Source organism: Stenella coeruleoalba, assembly GCF_951394435.1.
Source record: "Stenella coeruleoalba genome assembly, chromosome: 11".
Classification (NCBI taxonomy): domain Eukaryota; kingdom Metazoa; phylum Chordata; class Mammalia; order Artiodactyla; family Delphinidae; genus Stenella; species Stenella coeruleoalba.
In genome coordinates, this window is record NC_137157.1 from 42,668,102 (window position 1) to 42,689,019 (window position 20,918).

The 20,918-nt window shown below is 42.2% G+C and overlaps 1 protein-coding gene across 1 annotated transcript in view; it reads right to left on the reverse strand.

Annotated features, from left to right (window-relative positions):
* The window catches only part of GLIPR1 (GLI pathogenesis related 1), a 37,139-nt gene that overhangs the window by 1,317 nt on the left and 14,904 nt on the right, over positions 1-20,918 (reverse strand). Inside the window, exons 2-5 of the mRNA XM_079937604.1 lie at positions 16,209-16,482; positions 15,162-15,407; positions 5,886-5,998; positions 1,789-1,874 (exon numbers count right to left, since the gene is read on the reverse strand). Coding sequence (XP_079793730.1) covers positions 1,789-1,874; positions 5,886-5,998; positions 15,162-15,407; positions 16,209-16,400 — 637 coding nt within the window. The 5' untranslated portion in view covers positions 16,401-16,482. The remainder of the gene's footprint in view (positions 1-1,788; positions 1,875-5,885; positions 5,999-15,161; positions 15,408-16,208; positions 16,483-20,918) is intronic.

Sequence of the window (20,918 nt, forward strand, 5' to 3'; positions counted from 1 at the left end):
GAGCCCAGGGGCTTTTCATTATTGGACTACAGCCTTAATTTTCTGAATTTTATCCCACAAGGTTAGAGACCATTTCAGGCTAGATCTCTAAGATTAAAAGCTAAAACTCCAGCAGTTTTCTTCTTGTTATCATTGTGCTGGTGGTGGTGTTACTGTCTAGATTTTTATAGAGAATGATTTTTTTAAGGAAATATGCAAATTAGCAATTATTTGCTTTCTAGACTAGGCACTTTGGTTACAAAGTTGAATTAGACAGGCATAATTCCTGCCTGTTTGGAATTCAGAGTCTAGTGGGAAAGACAGCTAACCAGTGGCAACAGTTAAATTACTTTTTACATAATTTAAAATTATTGTCTCAGTTTTCATCACAGATTCTAAAGAAGCGTGAGTGAGTCTTGTTCATGAGCATAAAAACATATCATCTAAAACTTGGGCACAAAGAAGACACCAAAATACCAAGAGTAAACTCAAGATCTGAGATTACAGGAAGGATGAATTTGGGGATAATAGATAATATTTACTGAGTGATACTGTATGCCAGGCACTTGGTCTAGATATAATTTTTTTTCATTCGTTTCACGAAACCTGTGAAGAGGTGCCACCGTCTACATTTCATTAATGAGGAAACAGGTCCAGACACTTGCCCAGCGTCACAATGGTGGAACTGGAAATTGAACTCTAAAATCTGTGGTTTTAACTCTTATGTCATACTGCCTAACTTGGAAAAAAAAAAAGACATGCTTTCGTAGTGTTGGAGTAACATGAAAAATTCAGTTAACATTGGTGCTCTGAGAAGGGATTTGTTGCACTATGGCTACATGTTAGTGAGTTCTCTAAACAAAACTAATTATGAGGGAAAGAATGGTTGAACTGGAGAGAAATGACTGGCTCAGAAAGCTGGTAGAAAAAGCGTCTCTGTAGCTGGAGTAAAAATGAGAACTCACTGTTTACAAATCAGGAGGAAGGGAAAAGCAGTTGAAAAGAATTTTATAATTTTAAACCCGGAAAGGACCTTAGGAAATGTGTAAGCAATGCAACACTTTGGCCAAACAAAAATTTATGCAGTTAAACTCAGTCTACTCTACCCTCCTTCTGCTCCTAGCACCCCGCCCCAGCCCTGCAGCCCTGAGGGGTTCAGTTAGTTACAGATCTGGACACAAAAGTCCTAGAGGATTTGCACAACTGCAGTAGCTTGATTGAGGTTTTCCTTCACACCATGGCAAAAAGTAAAGAAAAAACATACTGAGATGGAAAGGAATGTGTCTGGGACAGGAACCATAAATAGACTCTTGGCCAATTGTGTATTAATATTTCAAAGTTATGTAAAACATCCTTGGAAATGTAGCTTCATTGGCCTACGCTGTTCCTCATTAAATGCTGTCTAACTAGTAAAAAGTGCCACGTTGCAGCTTTATTTATCTGATTCTAAAGATGAAAATGCAAGTCTTGAGTGCTTGGACAGGTAGTATCACACAATTCAGAATTCTTTTGGTTAACTTTGTTATACAAATTTTTGATCTTGCTGAAATTAGCAAATCTTGGGTCTACAGTTTCCCAGCATCAGAGTCGTTTGTTGTTTGTCTGATTAGCGCTAACTAAAGAATATTATTTGCTTCTTTAAATTTGTCTTGAACCATATATTCATTCCCAGGTTTGATTGCAACCCTGATGCCACTTTCCCTGAAAATAGCTGTTAGGATAAAGCAAATGTTTGCATTCTTAGCTCTGTAGAAAGTTACAAGAGTTTTGAACACATTGTATTATTGGTAGATTGCTCCTTTTACTCACCACAGAGATTGTCCAGACAGTTGTCGTTACTGGGGCAGGCACTGCATGTGGATCCTTTTTTATATGGCCAGGTTGGGTAATTGCCTCTGTGAAGTAGAGGAAAACTGTCCATTAGGAGAGTTTTTGGTTTCTTTTTTTTTTTTTCCAATTGCAATTTATTATGGTCCTTGGCTAAATCCTAGGATGGAAGTCTGCAGATTCAGAGGGTTGGTAGGAGAAGAGGAGAGGGGGAAGCAGAAATGGAAACCTGCTAATATTTGCAGAGTTCATTCTAGGTGCCTGTGTTTAGGAACCTATGTCTTAATCATCTCAGTTAATTCTTAAGACAACTCGGGGAAGAAGTTATTTTTATTTCTATTTTACAGATAAGGAAACTAAACCTCTAAAAAATAAAGTAACTTGCCAAAAATCACAAGGTACAGATGTCAGAGTCAGAACGAAACCTAGATTTGTCTGATTTCAGAGCAGTACTCCCTCTACTTACTGTCTGGCCTATGTGATCACTGCCATCCAAAAAACTGTCCGTCTTAGAAAAGCCATCATGACCCACATTTTTGTTCTCCTCAGTCTAGCAAACCTCCATAGTTTTTATTGGATGGGAGCCATTTGGCTGGGGAAAGGGCTTTCCAAAAGAATATAACAAGAGGGCTTCCCTGGTGGCGCAGTGGTTGAGAGTCTGCCTGCCGATGCAGGGGACACGGGTTCGTGCCCCAGTCCGGGAAGATCCCACATGCTGTGGAGCGGCTGGGCCTGTGAGCCATGGCCGCTGAGCCTGCACATCCGGAGCCTGTGCTCCGCAACGGGAGAGGCCACAACAGTGAGAAGCCCGCGTACCGCAAAAAAAAAAAAAAAAAAAAAAAAAAAAAATATATATATATATATATATATAAAACAAGAAATATGGGGGAGTTTCTAAAATGCAATCTGTTTTCACATAAAAGATGTGATATGAATAATAGATAATAATTACTGAATACTCTTCGTGTCCTAGGCAGTGTTCTAAGTATCCTCGAATGAATCAATCTTCACAATAACCCTATGAGGAAGATACTATAATTTTTTTAATCCCCATAGCTAGAGGCTGAGGCACAGAATGTAAGTAATTGACCAAGATCACAGATTAGAAAATGAAATAATAACCAAACATTTTATATCCCCATGAATATCTCTGGAGTAGTAATGATGAAAGGCTGTACATTTATTTCAGTGAACCTGCCATTGCTCTAATCTTTTTTGGAACTCTACTTTTGGAAAGGAGTTCTTAACTTTTTCATGTCATGTACCCTGTGGCAGCCTGGTGGAGCGCATGGGCCCTTTCTCAAAATAGTTTAAAAATACCGAAAATAAAGTTCATAGGATTATAAAGGAAACAAATTAAGTTGAAATAGTTATTAACACGTTAAAAATATTTGTGATATACTAATATGTACTTCTCAAGTATTAGGTAAGAGCTAGCAGGGAGTCTAATAATTACAGTAATTTCAAGGTAGTGATAAAAACTATTTTGAGAGAGATGCAGCAACTACAAAGTGATATGAACATATCTGTGATAAAGATACAGGTAGTGCTGTACAGTCACAGCTATTGCTGATAATGATTGGAGTGTTATCTTCATAAACGTTACTTTCAATAGAAGTTACTGAAAAAGATATAACTTTTTTCTAATCCAAGTTCATGGACACCTCTCCCTTAATACTATGCGTTAATCTTCAGAGTTGAGACATTACTTTTTATTAAAACCTCATTTCCAACTAAAAAGATATGTTCAAATCTCGTTTGGCTCCAAATTAATTTAGGTTGTCTCAAATTTACCCTTCTGCTTATGTTACCCTGTGGAAAATAGTCAAAGGAATATAGTAGAGATTCTGATAATTATAAAAGATATCCAAAATGGACATTAATCATTGGAGTATCTTTCATTGTTAAAAAGCACAGTACTCATTGAGTTGTTAAATTCTAGAATGTTTTTGATGCAGTCATTTATGCTGCTTCATACTTTAATTGTGCATTCCATACTTTAAAGAAGAGAGGAAAATTGCTACTTCAAAAACAAGCTAAAAACAAGGCAGTTGTGACTTCTAGGGAAATAGAATTCATCTTGGGAGAAACATGCTACTGGAAAGGCCTGACTTTTGTCTAGATGGGAATGATTCGGACAAAGATATCTACAGTCTCCCAAGGTAATAGAAATAAAGCAAAAATAAATGAGACCTAATCAAACTTACAAGCTTTTGCGCAGCAAAGGAGATCATAGACAAACGAAAAAACAAACTATGGACTGGGAGAAAATATTTGCAAATGATGCAACCGATGAAGGGAAGTTCATACAACTCAATAACAGCAACAACAACAAAAAAACAAAAAATGGGCAGAAGATCTAAATTGACATTTCTCCAAAGAACACATGGAGATGGCCAATAGGCACATGAAAAGATGCTCAAGATCACTAATGATTAGAGAAATGCAAACCAGAACTGCAATGAGGTACCACCTCACACCGGTCAGAATGGCCATCATTAAAAAGTCTGCAAGTAATAAATGCTGGACAGGGTGTGGAGGAAGGGGAACCCTCCAACAGTGAGGGTTTACATTCCCTCACTGGGAATGTAAATTGGTGCAGCCACTATGGAAAACAGTATGGAGGGTACTCAAAAAACTAAAAACAGAGTTGCTATATTATCCAGCAATCCCACTCCTGGGCATATATCTGGACAGAACTATAATTCGAAAAGATACATGCACCCCAATGCTCATTGCAGCACTATATACAATAGCCAGGACATGGAAACAACCTAAATGTCCATCTATGATGAATGGATAAAGAAGATGGAAGATGTGGTGTGTATTTATATATATGGAATACTTCTCAGCCATAAAAGAAGAATGAAATAATGCCATTTGCAGCAACATGGAGGGACCTAGAGATTATCAAAGTAAGTCAAGTAAGTCAGAAAGAGAAAGACAAATACCATATACTATCACTTGTATTTGGAATCTAAAATATGACACAAACTTACCTACAAAACAGAAACAGACTCAAAGAGAACAGACTTGTGGTTGCCAAGAGCCGGTGGGGATGTCAGGGAGGGATGGAGTGGGAGTTTGGGATTAGCAGATGCAAACTATTACATACGTGTATAGCTGAATCACTTTGCTGTACACCAGAAACTAATACAACACTGTAAATCAACTATACTTCAATAAAACACAGAAAGACAAAGGGACCTAAAGTATTCTGCCCAATAAAGAAGTAGGAAGTTTCAGTTTCCTTGGTTGCCTGTCAGGGCCTCAGCTGTCTTATCTGCAAAACAGGGGTAATAGTAGAACTTACAGACATTTTATGAAGATTAAATAAGTTTAATATATGCGAAGCACTTAGAACTGTGCTTAGTACATAGAAAGCTTTATACAAACGTTATGGCATTGTTTTTAATTATTGTAATCTGTTTAAAACTTCAGTGCCATGGAAAATGCTCATATGTAATTTTAAGTAAAAAACAGAAAATGTGTATTTCCATCATCTCAGTTTTCTAAGTATGTGTACGATGCATAAGCACACATATATAAGTTTAAAGGAAGTTGGAGGAGAATGTCATGCATCTTCCTATTTTCCAAAGGGAGAAAAATGATGTCTGTTTCAAAAACAAAACTGTCAAAAGTAAATGAAATAAGTTATATAAATTGAGAAATTCAATTCAGAGTGGGTTTTTGTTCTGCTTTGAAAAGTTTTTAATAAGTTAATAAATATTAAATGGAATATTAATCTTCCCATCTTGTGGTGTTATTAAAATATCCAATTAATCTATGTCCCTGAAAACATTTTAGTTTTCCTACTCTTAAAAATGTGTTCGTGTGTGTGTGTTTATGTAGTGTTTATAAAGGTGTACACACAGACACACACAAACACAAACGCACATACAAAGAAAAAGGTATCAGTGTAAATGGAGTAAATCTCTGGGCAGAGGAATTAAGGGTAACGTTAATTTTCTCTTTTAAACTTTTTTTATTACCCAGATTTATTTTCTATAATGAAGATAAATACTTTTAAAATAGTTTTTTTTTTCTTTTCCCAGAAAGAGGTTAATTTGGGCACTTACGCTGGTCCATAGTTGCATATAAAATGTGCTCCATTGCGAAGACTTTCAAAGCCAGCAACTCGAGAACAAAACTGTACTGCACAGCCAACTTTGTAACTATCTGCCCAAACAATCTGAAAGAAAATACAGATTGTTAAGAAGAGAGAGATACTAAAATGAACACTTGAGTATGATTAGGCCTGCGTAAACACAGGCATGTTAACTCTACTTAGGCAAAGCAGTTACCGCTAGGGAAGTTTTAGGTAGTCAGAATTTGGTTGGAAAGTGTGTGTGTGTGTGTGTGTGTGTGTGTGTGTGTGTGTGTGTGTGTGTGTGTGTGTGTGTGTGTGTGTGTGTGTGTGTGTGTGTGTGTGAGAGAGAGAGAGAGAGAGAGAGAGAGAGAGAGAAATAATAACTAAGCAAATTTTGACAGTGCAATGAAGAAATAAAACAGGCTAACAGGATAGAGAGTGACTGCTGGGGAGAAAGAGGGCTGCTTTCACTTGGATGTGCAGGGAAGGCGTCTCGAGTGTGGAGGCAGCATTTGAGATGAGGCCTGAATGATGAAGAGGCAGCGCTCAAAACATGCAGGAGACCAGCTGATGGAGGAAGAGCATCCGTGCAGAGGGAGCCCTTGGGGCAAAGGCCCTGGCGTGGAGTCTGCTTGCGTGCAAGAGTGGCAGAAAGAAGGCAAGCAGAGGGGCTTCCCTGGTGGCGCAGTGGTTAAGGATCCACCTGCCAATGTAGAGGACCCGGGTTCGAGCCCTGGTCCGGGAAGATCCCACATGCCGCGGAGCAACTGAGCCGGTGCACCACAACTACTGAGCCTGCACGCTAGAGCCCGCGAGCCACAACAACGGAGCCCATGTGCCACAACTACTGAAGCCCGTGCACCTAGAGCCTGTGAGCCACAACTACTGAGCCCACTTACCACAACTACTGAAGCCTGCATGCCTAGAGCCCGTGAGCCGCAACTACTGAAGCCCGTGCGCCTAGAGCCCGTGCTCCACAACGAGAAGCCACCGCAAGGAGAAGCCCGCACGCCACAACGAAGAGTAGCCCCCGCTCGCCGCAACTAGAGAAAGCCCACGCAGCAACGAAGACACAACGCAGCCAAAAATAAATAAATAAAGGCAAGCGGAGCTGGGATCCAGGAGTTGGGGAAACTCACAGGCAATGAGGTCAGAGAGGAGCAGCTCATTGTAGTGGAGGGAGGGAGAGTCCCTTTTTCAGGTCTTAGGAAGGTCACTTTGGCTGATAAACTAGATGGACTGAGAAGAACAGGGGTGAAAAGAGGGAGGGAATTCGAGAGACTGCTTCACTGGTACTGGAAAGAGCAGATGGTGACTCTCACTTCGGTGATGGTAGTGGGGTTCCCTAGAATTGACCAGGTTCATGGTTCAGCTTAGGGGTAAAGCTGAAAGAATTTGCTTTTGGTTTGAGGGTGGGGTAAGAGGGAGAGAGAAAAATCAAGTTAATGTTTGGGTCTGAACAACATTTGCTGAGACGGGGAAAATGAGGGAAGGAGGAAGTGGGTGGGAACACAGACAAGGGGTTCTGTTCAGTTCCTGCTACTCTCGAGATGCCTGTCAGACGACCATCTGCCGGTCAGAAAACAGAGCATGGCTCGAGACACAAACCTGGAAGACGTGGGAATGGATTAGATCTTGTAAGCAAAGATAATAAACAACTAAATGAGAGCATGGGATAAAGAAAAAAAAAAACAGCCAGCAAAACATTGAAAGGGAGTGGCTAGTGGCATAGGAGGGAAAGCAAGAACAGGGCCAGCTTCCAGGAGAGGGATGTGCTGTCCCACTGGACCCCGTGATCAGAAGGGCCCCCATACCTGGTTTAATTCAGTGCTGCACGCATTTTAGCACTTTCAGTGGCACTTTTCCCATGATTTTTGAACAAGGGGATCCACGTTTTCATTTTGCATTAGGCCACATAAATTACACAGCTCATCCTAACTAAGACTGTTTGCTGTAATAGAAGGCTGAAGAAAAAAGTAAAGTATTTTAAAAATCTAGTATGTGGGGGCTTCCCTGGTGGTGCAGTTGTTGGGAGTCCGCCCGCCCGCCGATGCAGGGGACACGGGTTCGTGCCCCAGTCCGGGAGGATCCCACATGCTGCGGAGCGGCTGGGCCCGTGAGCCATGGCCGCTGAGCCTGTGCTCCGCAACGGGACAGGCCACAACAGTGAGAGGCCCGGGTACCACAAGAAAAAAAAAAAAATCTAGTGTGGATTTAAGCCAGCAATTAAATGCACTCCTTTTTACAGTGATACAAAATAGAATTTTAAATAATTTTTACATATATATATATATATTTAGCAACTTTGTGACTATTTGTACCAAATACAGGGAGATGAATGAGCTGGAGCCAGTGGGTGCCTTCACAAAATGTAGAGAAAAGCAGTCAAGAAACCATTAGGCTAGGGTTTTGAGCTCTGTGAAGGGGAAGCAGAGGGCGCTCAGGGAGTTTACAGCAGGGATCCTGCTCTGAGTTAGTGAGGCCGAAGCTGAAAGTGAGCTGGTCCAGGAGGCCAGAGAAGGTTCCCAGCAGAGGGCACACCTGTGCGAACCAACCCCGAGGTGGGAAAGACTCACAGAACTGAGACAAGGCTGGTGTGTCTGCTGAAAAAGGTCAAATTTACTCAAAAAAAAAAAGAAAAAAAATCAATTAAGAACAGCTCTCTGGGGAGAGAGTGTAGAGTAGGGGAAGAGGGTTAGGATGGAGGCAGCTCCTCCAAGGCTCATGGATGGAGTAGGAGGTGGGGGAGGAGCTAGGGAGGGCTGGGCAGTGTCGGGGGGCGGGGCCGGGACACTTTCCATTCTGTCCTCCTCCTTGTGTGACAACTGGGGAGGAGCTGCGGAGGCAGGTACTGGTCTCCCACAGAGGATCAGTGCTCTCCTTTGGTGAAGGACGGCCCTCCCTGGTTGAGGTGGGGTGTCTCCCTTCCCATCTCACACCCTGGAATCCCCTGCAGGGAACTCCAGGTAACCAAGTAAATCAGGCCTCTATCTCCCCGAGAGCACCTAGTTTTATGGCCATTCATTCTCAGGTTTGATGCTTGTACTTTAATTTCCCAATCATTTTTGTATTTATTTTTATATTTCTTCATTTCTATTCACTGCATCTCAAAGTGACTTCCTCTGGGGTGCTTTGTTTAAAATGCAGATTTCTGGGCCCATCTCAGTCCTACTGCATGAGAGTCACTGGAATTGTCCTTGAAATCTGTATTTTTTTAAAACTGAGATATAACTGACATACAAAATTATATTAGTTGCAGGTGTACAATACTGAATCAGTGATTCAGTATTTGTATATATTGCAAAATGGCCACCACAACAGCTAGTTAACACCTATTACTACACATGGTTACAAGTTTTTTCTTGTGATGAGAACTTTTAAGATATACTCTTAGCAATTTTCAAATACATGATACAGTACTGTTAACTCTAGTCACCATGCTGTACATTACATCCCCAGGACTTATTTATCTTAAAACTGGAAGTTTGCACCTTTTGACCACGTTCACCCATTTCACTCATCCCCCACCTCTGGCAACCACCAATCTGTTTTCTAAGAGTTCGTTTTATTTTTTTAAGATTCCACACATAAATGAGATCATATGGTATTTGACTCCGTCTGTCTGCCTTACTTCACTTAGCGTACTGCCTGTAGATCTATCCATGCTAATGACAGGATTTCCTTAAGGAAAATGTAGTGTATTTATATACACACACATACACACAGGCACACACACACATATTGGAACATTATTCAGCGAAAAAGTTTCTCTATTTTAACAAGTTTCTCAGGTGATTCTTATGCATGCTAACGGGCCATGTTGGGAGTACGATCGCCTGAGTCCATCATTTTATATTCTGATCCTCTGGTCTTTGAGCACTTTCCTCCAGTGTTGTATCTCAAGTGTCAAGTACTCTTAACCTTTGGGTTCCTCCCACACACACTTAATGCTTTATGCTATTTCTTTTATTCTACTTTCTTTTACATTTCTGATCTCTCTTTTCCAAGACAGTGCAAATGTTAGTTACCATTCGTCTTGTGTTTTAGTTGGGCTCTCTTTAAATCAGGTTGTAATTAACACAGAGGCCATCCGTTTTAGGTTATGAATTTTGACAAAAGCATGTAGTTGTGCAGCCGCCACCACATTCAATACCTAGAACATTTCCCCAAAAGCTCCCTTGTGCCCCTTTGTGGTCAGCTCCCACCCCCAGCCCCTGGCAATCACTAATCTATTTTCTGTCCTTGTGGTTTCGCCTTTTCCAGAATGTTACATAAGTGGAATCAGTTTAAATGTAGCTTTTTCAATCTGGCTTCTTTCACTAAGCATAAGCATTTGAGATTCACTCATGTTGTTGAATTCATTACTAGTCACTCTCCTTTTCATTGCCGAGTAATATTTATTGCATGGATTTATCAGTTTATCCATCCATTCAAGTTGGCCTCTTTTTAATAGCTTCATGGGCATTCAGTTTCTGGGTTCAACTCTGTGGGCTCTGGGGTTACAAAGACCAAGTTTATATTTCAGCTCAGCCACCCACTGTGTGACCTTGGCCTCAGCTTCCTCGTCTATTAAATGAGGGTAACACCACCTACTCCACAGGCTTATTTTGACATTCTAAATGGGCTAATAAGAAAGTGATTAGAACAGCTTATGGAACATAGCAAGCTCTCAGCAGATGTTCATGTTTTATTCTCTTATGACTAATTTTCTTCTGCTTTAAAACTTTTGAAACTTCTTTTTAATCAGGTAGATTCCTGTTGCATGTTTTCATTTTTTCATATGGTAAACAAAAAGAATTTTAAAAAATTAAGAGCTACTCACTGAGAATTTTCCTAGTGGCCGGTAGTGTTCAGCATGTTACATGCAACATGTTTAACCTCATAACAAATCTATAAATACATACTGCCCCAATTTTTCCTAGATGAGGGGTGGAACTTAATGCTACTTGACCACAAAGTGCTGTGAGGACAGTCCATGCCCTAAGCAAGATGCTTCCAGAGTGCTCTCCTTTTTAGCAGAATCAGGAACCTATACCTAACAAAAACATTGCATCTGGGGAACCCAACCCAGTGGGGGCAGGCATGTCTCTTCCTTCTAGCTAACAACCCCTATACACCATCTTCCCCTTTCAATTCTCAGTATGAGTCCATCTGACTCATTATCAGTAATATGCAACATGTACAAAATCAGCTAGACAAACTGAAACATCGCACACTTCCGTTCGTTCTGGGAGGGTGTAAAAATAAAAATTTCAACGGGTGGGGATAAAAAGAAATGAGATCAATAGTGCCATCTAGTGGGCATTATTAGCACTATCAAACCTGAGCTGCTGCCCACCCAGCTATTTTTTTTTAATATTTATTTAGTTGTTTGGCTGCACTGGGTCTTAGTTGTGGCACGCGGGATCTTTTAGTCACGGCACGTGGGATCTAGTTCCCTGAGCAGGTTAATTTCCAGCATGAATTTAAAATGGTCCCCTGCATTGGGAGCGTGGAGTCTTAGCCACTGGACCACCAGAGGAGTCCACCGCCCAGCTTTTTAAGTCAAACTATTCCCAAACTTTACAAAGATGAACTGTCGGCAACAAAATATCTAAGCTAAATAATCTTCCATATCAATACACCAGAATTCTTCCACAATTGAAATCTCTAGTGAAGACAGAACTAAAGCATTGAGTTAACATGTCAAGAAATATCACACTTTAATGAAGTAATAATGCATCTGGGGACTTCCCTGGTGGTGCAGTGGTTAAGAATACGTCTGCCAATGCAGTGGACATGCACGGAGCAACTAAGCCCGTGCGCCACAGCTAGAGCCTGTGCACCACAGCTAGAGCCTGTGTGCCGCAACTACTGAACCCTGTGCACCACAACTACTGAGCCCACGCACCCCGACTACTGAAGCCCGTGCGCTCTAGGGCCCGCATGCCACAACTACAGAGCCCGGGTGCTGCAACTACTGAAGCTCACACACCTGGAGGCCATGCTCTGCAACGAGAAGCCACTGAAATGAGAAGCCTGCACACCGCAGTGAAGAGTAGCCCCCACTCGCCGCAACTAAAGAAAGCCCACGCACAGCAAAGACGACCCAATGCAGCCAAAAAAAAAAAAAAAAAAAATGCATCTGAATCTATTGTCTTTACTCTGTACAACCACTGCTCACTGGCCAAAATCTGAAAATAGCTTGCTTTTTATTAACAATTAACATGAGGGTAAGTGGGAAGTTATAAATACCCACTTGAGGTAATTTCCAGCATGAATTTAAAATGGCAACTGAGTAATCTTGGACCTCCTTGCAAGATTTCTTGCAAGGATAAAAACAAGAAGTCTTCAATCAAGCTGTCAGAGCCTTCTTCCAATTGATGGAAAAACAGCTCATGGAAGAAATCTAAACTTTGTTCAATGACTACTAAGTACTACTACTTTACTAGATAAGCAACATATCTTATATCTGAATCCCAACTCTTCCTCTTACTAGCTAAATGACACTGGGATAACAACTTCTTGACCCCTCTGGGCCTGTTTATTCATCTATGGATAATAGCATCTCTTAGAGGTGTGTGGTGAGAGTTGAATGAGATCTTACATGTAGAGAACGAAGTACCACATTCATTTAAAAAGTAGTTGCTGGTGCTGTCTCTTCCCAGACCCAGAGGTCCCTGGACATCCTCTCCCTCATTTGAGTTGGGGGGTAGACTGTAGTGGTCTCTTAAAGAGAACAGGTTAGGATCACTCACTTTGGCTCTGCTACCTGTCTGAAAGGAACTGGATTTTAGGAAATGTTTTATGTCCCAAATATTAGCCCTCTTTTTTTTCCCCTAAATGCAAGAGGAAGATTTACAAGTAAGCTCTGTTAATTTGGGAAGGGCCATCTCTGAGATCTCAGGCCTCTATGACATATAATGAAGTTTCCTCCTCTTGTTTTGACTTCCTGGAATGATGGACATGAAGTATCTTTTAACTTGCAGGGTTTAGGAGACTGTTGTCAATTTAACAGTCTTTGGATTACTGTGTATTTGGTGGGTTAAGCTCCTTGCCATTCTTCTGAAATGCCAAGTTCATTTGTACACATTGTACACCTTCTACACCTTGTTAATTTTGCCTGGAGTTCTTTTTACATTCCTTTTTATTTGACAAACTCTCACTCAGTTTAAGAACCAACTTACATGTCTCCTGCTGTATGAACAAGTCTTGTGTCTCCATACCTCCCTTTGGCCAGGTCAGTTGCTCTGTCCCCATTGCTCCCATGGCACCTTGTCAATTTCTCCGAGCTGCACTAGCTATACGCTATAACACATCCACTTACACATGTCTCTTCCAAATAAAAGTCACCTCCTAAGGGTCAGGGGCCATTCCCTGCTGTGTCCCTCATTCCCTGCCCCACAAGCCATTTCTCCTCCCTCTCACTTCTCTGCGATCGTACTCCCGAGTAAAATCTTAGCACGTAAGCTATTATCTCAGGCTCTGTTTTTTCAGGAGTCTGGACTAAAACGCATGACCTGTACCTTACAAAGTGCCTAGAATAGGGGAGAAGCTTAAACACTGACTGAGAGTCAGCACCTTCAGACTGACAATTACTCCTGGAGATTAATACCATAGTGCATAATGGCACCAGATACCGCTTGTAGGCACTCTGGATTTAGCTTTCTTGCCCTTTAGGATTTGTGGGAATCCAATGAAATTTATTTTCTGGTTTATTTGTTAATATAAACCAAAATTGATGGCTTATTGGGCAAGTCTAGGGGAGACCTTACTTATATTTCCAAGAAAGGGACCAAGCCTACTGATGATTTCATAGCTCCTCCTTGATTACAATAACCTTAAGATGAAAATTTCACTGACATCAACCCTTTCCCTCTCATTATAACAATTTCCTGTAACTGTGCCAAACGTGTTTCATCTATACCACCACCAGTGAGGTCAGTATCTTTATAAGGCTGAACTATATTGAGTTTTTCTACCAACATTTTGCTCTTAAAAACACCTAATATTCCAAGTTAACTGGCTTGTTAGAAATGCTTTTGCTCTCAGACATCATTTCAACAATTTTTTTCTACGTTAAAACCAGTCAAACATAGGTTCACTACTTTTAGTTATTGGTTTGACAAGGACCGCCAGGAAATAAAATAAATAAAATGTGGCCAGTATAGGGAGGCAGCATATTAAGAAGATTATAGAAGACTTTTCCTAGGGATTTGTTTCCACCATGTTGCAAATGTGAGTTAGAGTTAGGAAGCCAAAAACAGCTTGAATTTAAAAAAAAAAAAAGAAAGAAAAAATCTCATCGAGAAGCTCTGAATGTGGCTATTGACACTAATACTGTAGATGTGGGTACAGGGTAGCTACAGGATTATTTGTACAAATTTATATGTTGACCTCTCCACTGGGTCTGGGACTTTTTTTTCGTCTTCATGTGGCACATCATAGATTCTTAGTCCATGTTTGAAAGACTAAGAGGATATGGAAGCATCAACTATTATTACCACAATTTTTTTTCTTTTGGCCACACTGCGCAGCATGCGGATCTTCCCCGACCAGGGATCGAACCCATGCCCTCCTGCAGCGGAAGCACAGAGTCTTTACTACGGGACCACCAGGGAAGTCCCCTTCAATTCTTATTGATGCTTCTGTCTGAGAGGCTTATTTCTCCCAGTTTTATAGTCCCAGAACAATTGACTCAAATTTCCTAGAGAACTCGTACCTGGAATAAATCCATTTACTCATAAGGTCCTTTGATTGTTCACAAATGGCACTAAATACCACGGGAAGACAGGTGTGATCAAAATTATTCAAAGGCTGTGCAGATTGGTGGGCCTCACATTTTACCTATGTCCATGTAACTACACTCTTCAAGCACTATCTCCTCTGGTATTGGAGTCTGTTCCATTTATTTATTTATTTATTATTTATTTATTTATTTTGCGGTACGCGGGCCTCTCACTGCTGTGGCCTCTCCCGTTGCAGAGCACAGGCTCTGGACGCGCAGGCTCAGCGGCCATGGCTCACGGGCCCAGCTGCTCCGCAGCATGTGGGATCTTCCCGGACCGGGGCACGAACCCGTGTCCCCTGCATCGGCAGGCGGACTCACAACCACTGCGCCACCAGGAAGCCCTCCATTTATTTATTTTTAAAGTAAGCCTGTAACCCCTACTCTCTAATATTTACAGGGACACTAGCTTACTCTATATTTTTCTTAACACCAGATTCCAGCTTTCTCCTCACCCTTGAAACGACGGCTTCCAGAGAATATAAGGCAGATACTTACCTGAGTATAATGGCCACAGACCTTGTCACATTTCCGAGTCTTGAAGTCATAGTACTGAATTTCGTTGTACCAGTCTGTGACGGCTGAAGACACAGAAAAGAGGTACAGAGACCCAGTCCAGAGGTTTTCTCCCAGTGAAGTGAAATTTGGGTGCAGCTTGTGGGGTAGCTTCAGCTGTATGTTGTGTGCAAACTGACAGTTCCTTGCCCATGCTTTTGCAATTTGGGCTAGTACTGGGTCCCAAGTCTGCAGAAATAAATACGAAACACTAGGAGGGTCAAGAATGGAGCCTGTTACCCAACGCTGTAACCGCAGTGAGCAAAGTGGGAATTTGCATGGGAGGTGAGGCACGATGTCCAGAATGGAGAAGGACCACGAACATGTAGGTCCTCCGTATGTGGAGGATCATATTGTGGTCTTCAAGTTTTGACTAGCGTTAGTGGGAGACATGATAATCTAGTTTCGAGGAATTTAGAATCAAAGTGAGTGACACAGAACAACATTTCACTGAAGGTCTATTATGTTGCAAAATAACATGCTGGTTTCACATATTTTCTGTAATTTCATACCTACGATAGCCCCTATCGTAAGAAGCTCAGAAAGGTTAAAAAACCAGGCCAAAGCCACAGACCTAGGGTTCAAACCCAAGCCTGACTGAATCAAAATCCTAGCCTTTCCCCCAGACGCCCTGCGGCCTCCCTGAGACAGTCAGTACTCTGCCGGCAACAAAAAAAAGTCAACTTAGAGACAAAAAACGAAACCAAAAAAACCTCACAAAAATTAATAGGCAAAAAAGAGACATAAATTGCACCTGAGGACGTGTGCAAAGGACGTGTCCAAAAAGAGAAGTAAAACATACTTGCTTTATAACAAGAACTGAGTAGGCAGAGAGAAACTGGGTTCGTTTTGATCGCAGGTGGTGAATTTAAAGCACACCTTCATCACCGCGAGAGCACTGGTCAGGATTACCAAGGATTCACCACCAAAATCAATCCACATTAGTTGTTTTTGACTGACTTCTGCCACAAGCCCTCATGTTTTTCTTACCATGTATAGCATATCACTGGCTTTTGGAGTCACTTCTGATCGGAACTTGTTGTGCATTCGAACACAGTCTTTGATGAAATCTTCATTTTCGATATCTGGCAAAGTATTTGCTGGAGAGGAAGAACTGGAGACCACAGAGAGCATCCAGTGTGTCACAGCAAGTGTGACTCGCATGCTCAGACTGTCTGGCATGGAGACCCGGAGGCTGGAATCCAGAGGCACTGCAGGTCCCGAGGGTCGGTGAGCCGGTTTTACAAAGCACAGTCGACTTCAGCTTTGAGAAAACGGAAAGCAGAACATGAGTTCATCACAAGTGTGAAGAAAAGGGTTTCTCCATATATGGTTTGCAGCTCGTTTTGTGCCCTTAACCCTGTCTTTTCGGTGGTTCTCAGTGACACAGCACCTATTGCAACATGGATTTTTACGAGGTTACATCAGACTTTCTTTTGAGTTGGGGGATGTTTCCAAAGGAAGTTCTGGAATCCCCAGAAATAATAGTCCCAATTTTTACTGAGGTTCTGGTGGTTAAACAAAAACATCTCTTATTTCAATAAAGGTCTTGCCAAATACTTTTTAAAAACATTTTTTTTGGAGTCACATCAGCACACTGTGGTTAGAATATCTGGTTAACATCATCGCTCGACCTAGAATTCATTCACAATGGTGAATGTGATGGGGTTAAGTCGATTTTGTCCATTCCCCTCCCCCAAATGAAAAAAACAGTTACGTGGACTTTTGGAGGCAGCTGGCTACTGCTGCCAATGGATTCCTAATTTTGCAGCCTTTGCTAAACCTCTGTCTGCTCTTCTCCTAGATCACAACACAGAGCCTATTTCCTGGCCCTTCAGAGGCATTAATCAATCTCCTTTGAAGCTTTAATATTAGCTTTGTCCACACTCCAAATTCTTGGCTTACCTAATTTTGACAGACCTGTTCATCTATACCGCCATGAAAATAATGGGACTGCTGCAGGCATTCTAGGACAATCTTCTGCTTCTCAAGATACATCCCTGTAGCATGTTTCTCATGCCAGTTAGCTCCTGCGGCATTAGGTGTGCCCCATGCTTCTGTGCAGTGGCTGCAGCTGCCGCCTTGATTGACAAAGCCAGTGTGCATGTTAGGCTCCCCTATTCATCTCTATGTTCCCCAGGCGGTGTCAGCTATTCTACAAGTTCAAAGGATACAGCAACTCTCTACACGGTGACAGGCCACTTATGAGCTGACTTTCTTATCATCTTACATCGTTGTAACCGTTTGAATCCAGCTACTTTACTACCCCTCCCTGATGGACAGCCCCGCTGTATCACACATGATTGCCTTGCAGCCGTAGAAATGGTCTCAAAGCCACGAGAGGTTCTCTCAGACACCCCTTTAGGTAACCCAGCCTGACTTCTATTTTGTGATGGCTCCCGTCAATGAAGTTTCTTGGGAAACATAACTGGTTATGCTGCAGTTTCCCCTCGTGGGACGCCTGCTGTTCATTCTGATGCCACAGGAAAATCAGCCCAAGCTGCTGAGCTCATAGCTCTTACTAGAGCTTGTACCTTAGCAGAAGGGAAAACTGCCGCTATTTACACAGATTCCAGATGTGCTGCTGGAGTCTGCCTTGCTGTTGGCACAATTTGCAGATCCCGTGGCCTCTTAACTTCTGCAGGTAATCTTATTGCTAATGACCATATAGCAGCTGCCTTATTACAAGATATTCACCTCCCTTCTAAAACTGTTGTTCATTGTTCAGCCCATACCAAGGAAATGCTGTATCTTTAGGAAATGATCAGGCTGACAGAGTTGCTAAAATCCAGCTCAAAATGGACACCCTTGTTCCTTCTCTACCGAATTTTTAAACTTACTTGTATTCTTGACTGATTTCATCAACTGTTAAGCAAATGCCCCGCCGTCTGAAAGAGGCAAATGGGTGCAAAAGGGTGCTGAACAATTACCAGATGGATACATCTGGCCAAATGGACTTCCTATAGCACCCTTCCCTTTAACCTCTTGGCTTATATCCCATCAAGTGGGATGTATGTGCAGATGGGGGAGAATTAAGGAAATACAAGACAATTGGTTTTGCCCTGGCATCCATAAAATTTCTGACCAAAGTATTTCCCTGTGTACTACTTGTAAATCTCCCCAAATTTCTGGGAAATACCTGGGATACCCCAAGAAATCCTCCAAGGCCCACATTCCCCTTTGTGGCACTCCAAATGAATTTTATAGATTTCCTCCCACTTTAGGCTATTCTCACTGTTTGGCTGTTGTCTACATGTTTCGTGGATGGACTGAATCCTATTGGACTAGACGTGCCTCAACCACAACAGTGGTAAAGACATTAATAACTGAGGTTATTCCTCACTTTGGCATTCCTGTATGGACTGAATCAGATCAAGGAACTCATTTTACAACATAAAGCACTTGCTTGCAAAAACTCCAGGGTACTCATTACAATTTCAGACCCCATATCATCCTTAACCCTCAGGGAAAGTAGAACGTAAAAAATCTAGACATAAAAAAACTTTAGGAAAGATCTGTCAAGAAACTGGACTTAAATGGCCAGAAGCTTTGCCCTTGGCCCTTATAAAGATCCAGAATACTCCAAATAGGAGACATGGACTGACCCCTTTCAAAATGGTCTTTGGATACCCAATGTCCATTGGTATTTCTAAACCTTCCATTCCTGGGTTAAGTGAAGATTATGGGAACTTAGGTGAACAACCTGATGATATGACTAGCTAGATACAACAACAAATGTACATGAAGAAGGTAAAAGGGGCTTGGCTTCCATCAACTGATAAGCCTCGCCATCCTTTCGACCAGGAGACCAAGTGTACATCAAGGTCTTTAGAAGAAAACATGTGCTGTCACCTCCCTGGGAAGGACCTAATGAGGTACTGCCAACCACCTACACTGTCGTCAAAAGGAAAATCCTCCTGATCCACGCAAGCCATGCCAACACAGGCCCAGAACATCCCTCTCAAGACAAGTGGGAGACAGATGCCCCAGGTGATTTTGAAAGATTTCCAGGGCCGATTCCCAGGCCCAGAAGCAGCCAGCGTCATGAAGCAGACAGCTTTTCCCAAGATCACAGATCAAGAAGCCTCACTTTCACCTATCTCCCTTTCCCCACTTTTAAGACACACACATCAAAAAACAGAACACTTTTTCTTATTAACAAATCCTTTCTCTGCATTTATTAATCATTTATTAGAAGGCTAGCTGGAGAGCACTTGTCTCTATCTTATTTCTCCTCTAAGTCTCCACTCTGGGCTCGTTTTCAACCTGTGTTTTGTTCTTACTAACCCTCCCTTACCCCCTTATGCTAACTTACCAAACCCTGGCCACGCTAACTCAGCCTGAGTGTTGATTATGTCAACATGTGGATAGTGCAAAAGAGCCTGACCGAGTCTGGGTTCCTGCTGATGTGGACGTGGTGGGCTAAGTACGTAAGATGGATGAGCGGCAGGGTATGATATCCATGACAAGAAAATAATCACTCTGCATCTTCTTTTTTTTGCGATACGCGGGCCTCTCACTGTTGTGGCCTCTCCCGTTGCGGAGCACAGGCTCCGGATGCGCAGGCTCAGCGGCCATGGCTCACGGGCCCAGCCGCCCCGCGGCATGTGGGATCTTCCCGGACTGGGGCACAAACCCATGTCCCCTGCATCGGCAGGCGGACTCTCAACCACTGCACCACCAGGGAAGCCCTCTGCATCTTCTTTTAGTGAGTCATTTGGGCCCCAGAAAAAAATCTGTAGAAGCCCACAGACTGTCCCTTACCCAGATAAATAGGTGAAAAATTTTCCCTTTGCATTAAAAGCAAACATGACACTGGACCTTTCTTGGGTGACATACCAGGACAATATTGCAAATCAAATTCTGTGGTTTGATTCCATAGGTGACATCTTTAAACCTCGCAAGGAAACTGCAAATGACTCTAGCACCACCATTTTGGGAACAAATGTCTGCCAAATCACCACATGTTCCGGATGTCTCAGAGGTCACCCTCGTACAAGTCAGGATATTGCAGCTGCCCCCATGATCAAGCTGCCCCAAACCACAAACTATATACGGGTGGATCAAAAATCTGGACTTACTTTGGTTAGGTGACAGAAATAAGCTTTACAGCTGCCAAAACCAGACAACCGACCTCCTATATCAGCTATTTTGCAATCTGTTTCACTCTCACATGTCGACAGGAGCGCATGGAGAATGGAGGCGTTTGGACACTACAGCACCACTGGCAAAAGTCATGGAATACCCCTGGGAATTACAGCTTCCATTCTAACCTTGTCTGTAAACCACTCTAGTCTTTTTATTTTGTGTGACAACCAATGTATAAAGGGTTCCTGACTAAATGGTCAGGACCATGTGGATTTGGATACCAGTCTCCTTCTGTCACCAAATACTCCACCCTAAATACCAGCCAAATTACAAACATGAGTTCCTTTGTTCATAAAGTTGTGCCACATAGACATGCTTGCCGAGAAATCATAGGAATCTGCTGCGTATCCCAGTCCCAATGTCTTTTCAGCACTGAGGGTCTTATTGCCAAGCTTTAAAGATTATGAATTGGAAAAAGGAATCTCTCTGCAGTAATGGAAGAAGAGTTCAATACTGCTGTGCAAACCCTGAAAATACTCCAATCAGAAGTTAATAGCTTAGGGCTTCCCTGGTGGCGCAGTGGTTGAGAGTCTGCCTGCCGGTGCAGGGGAC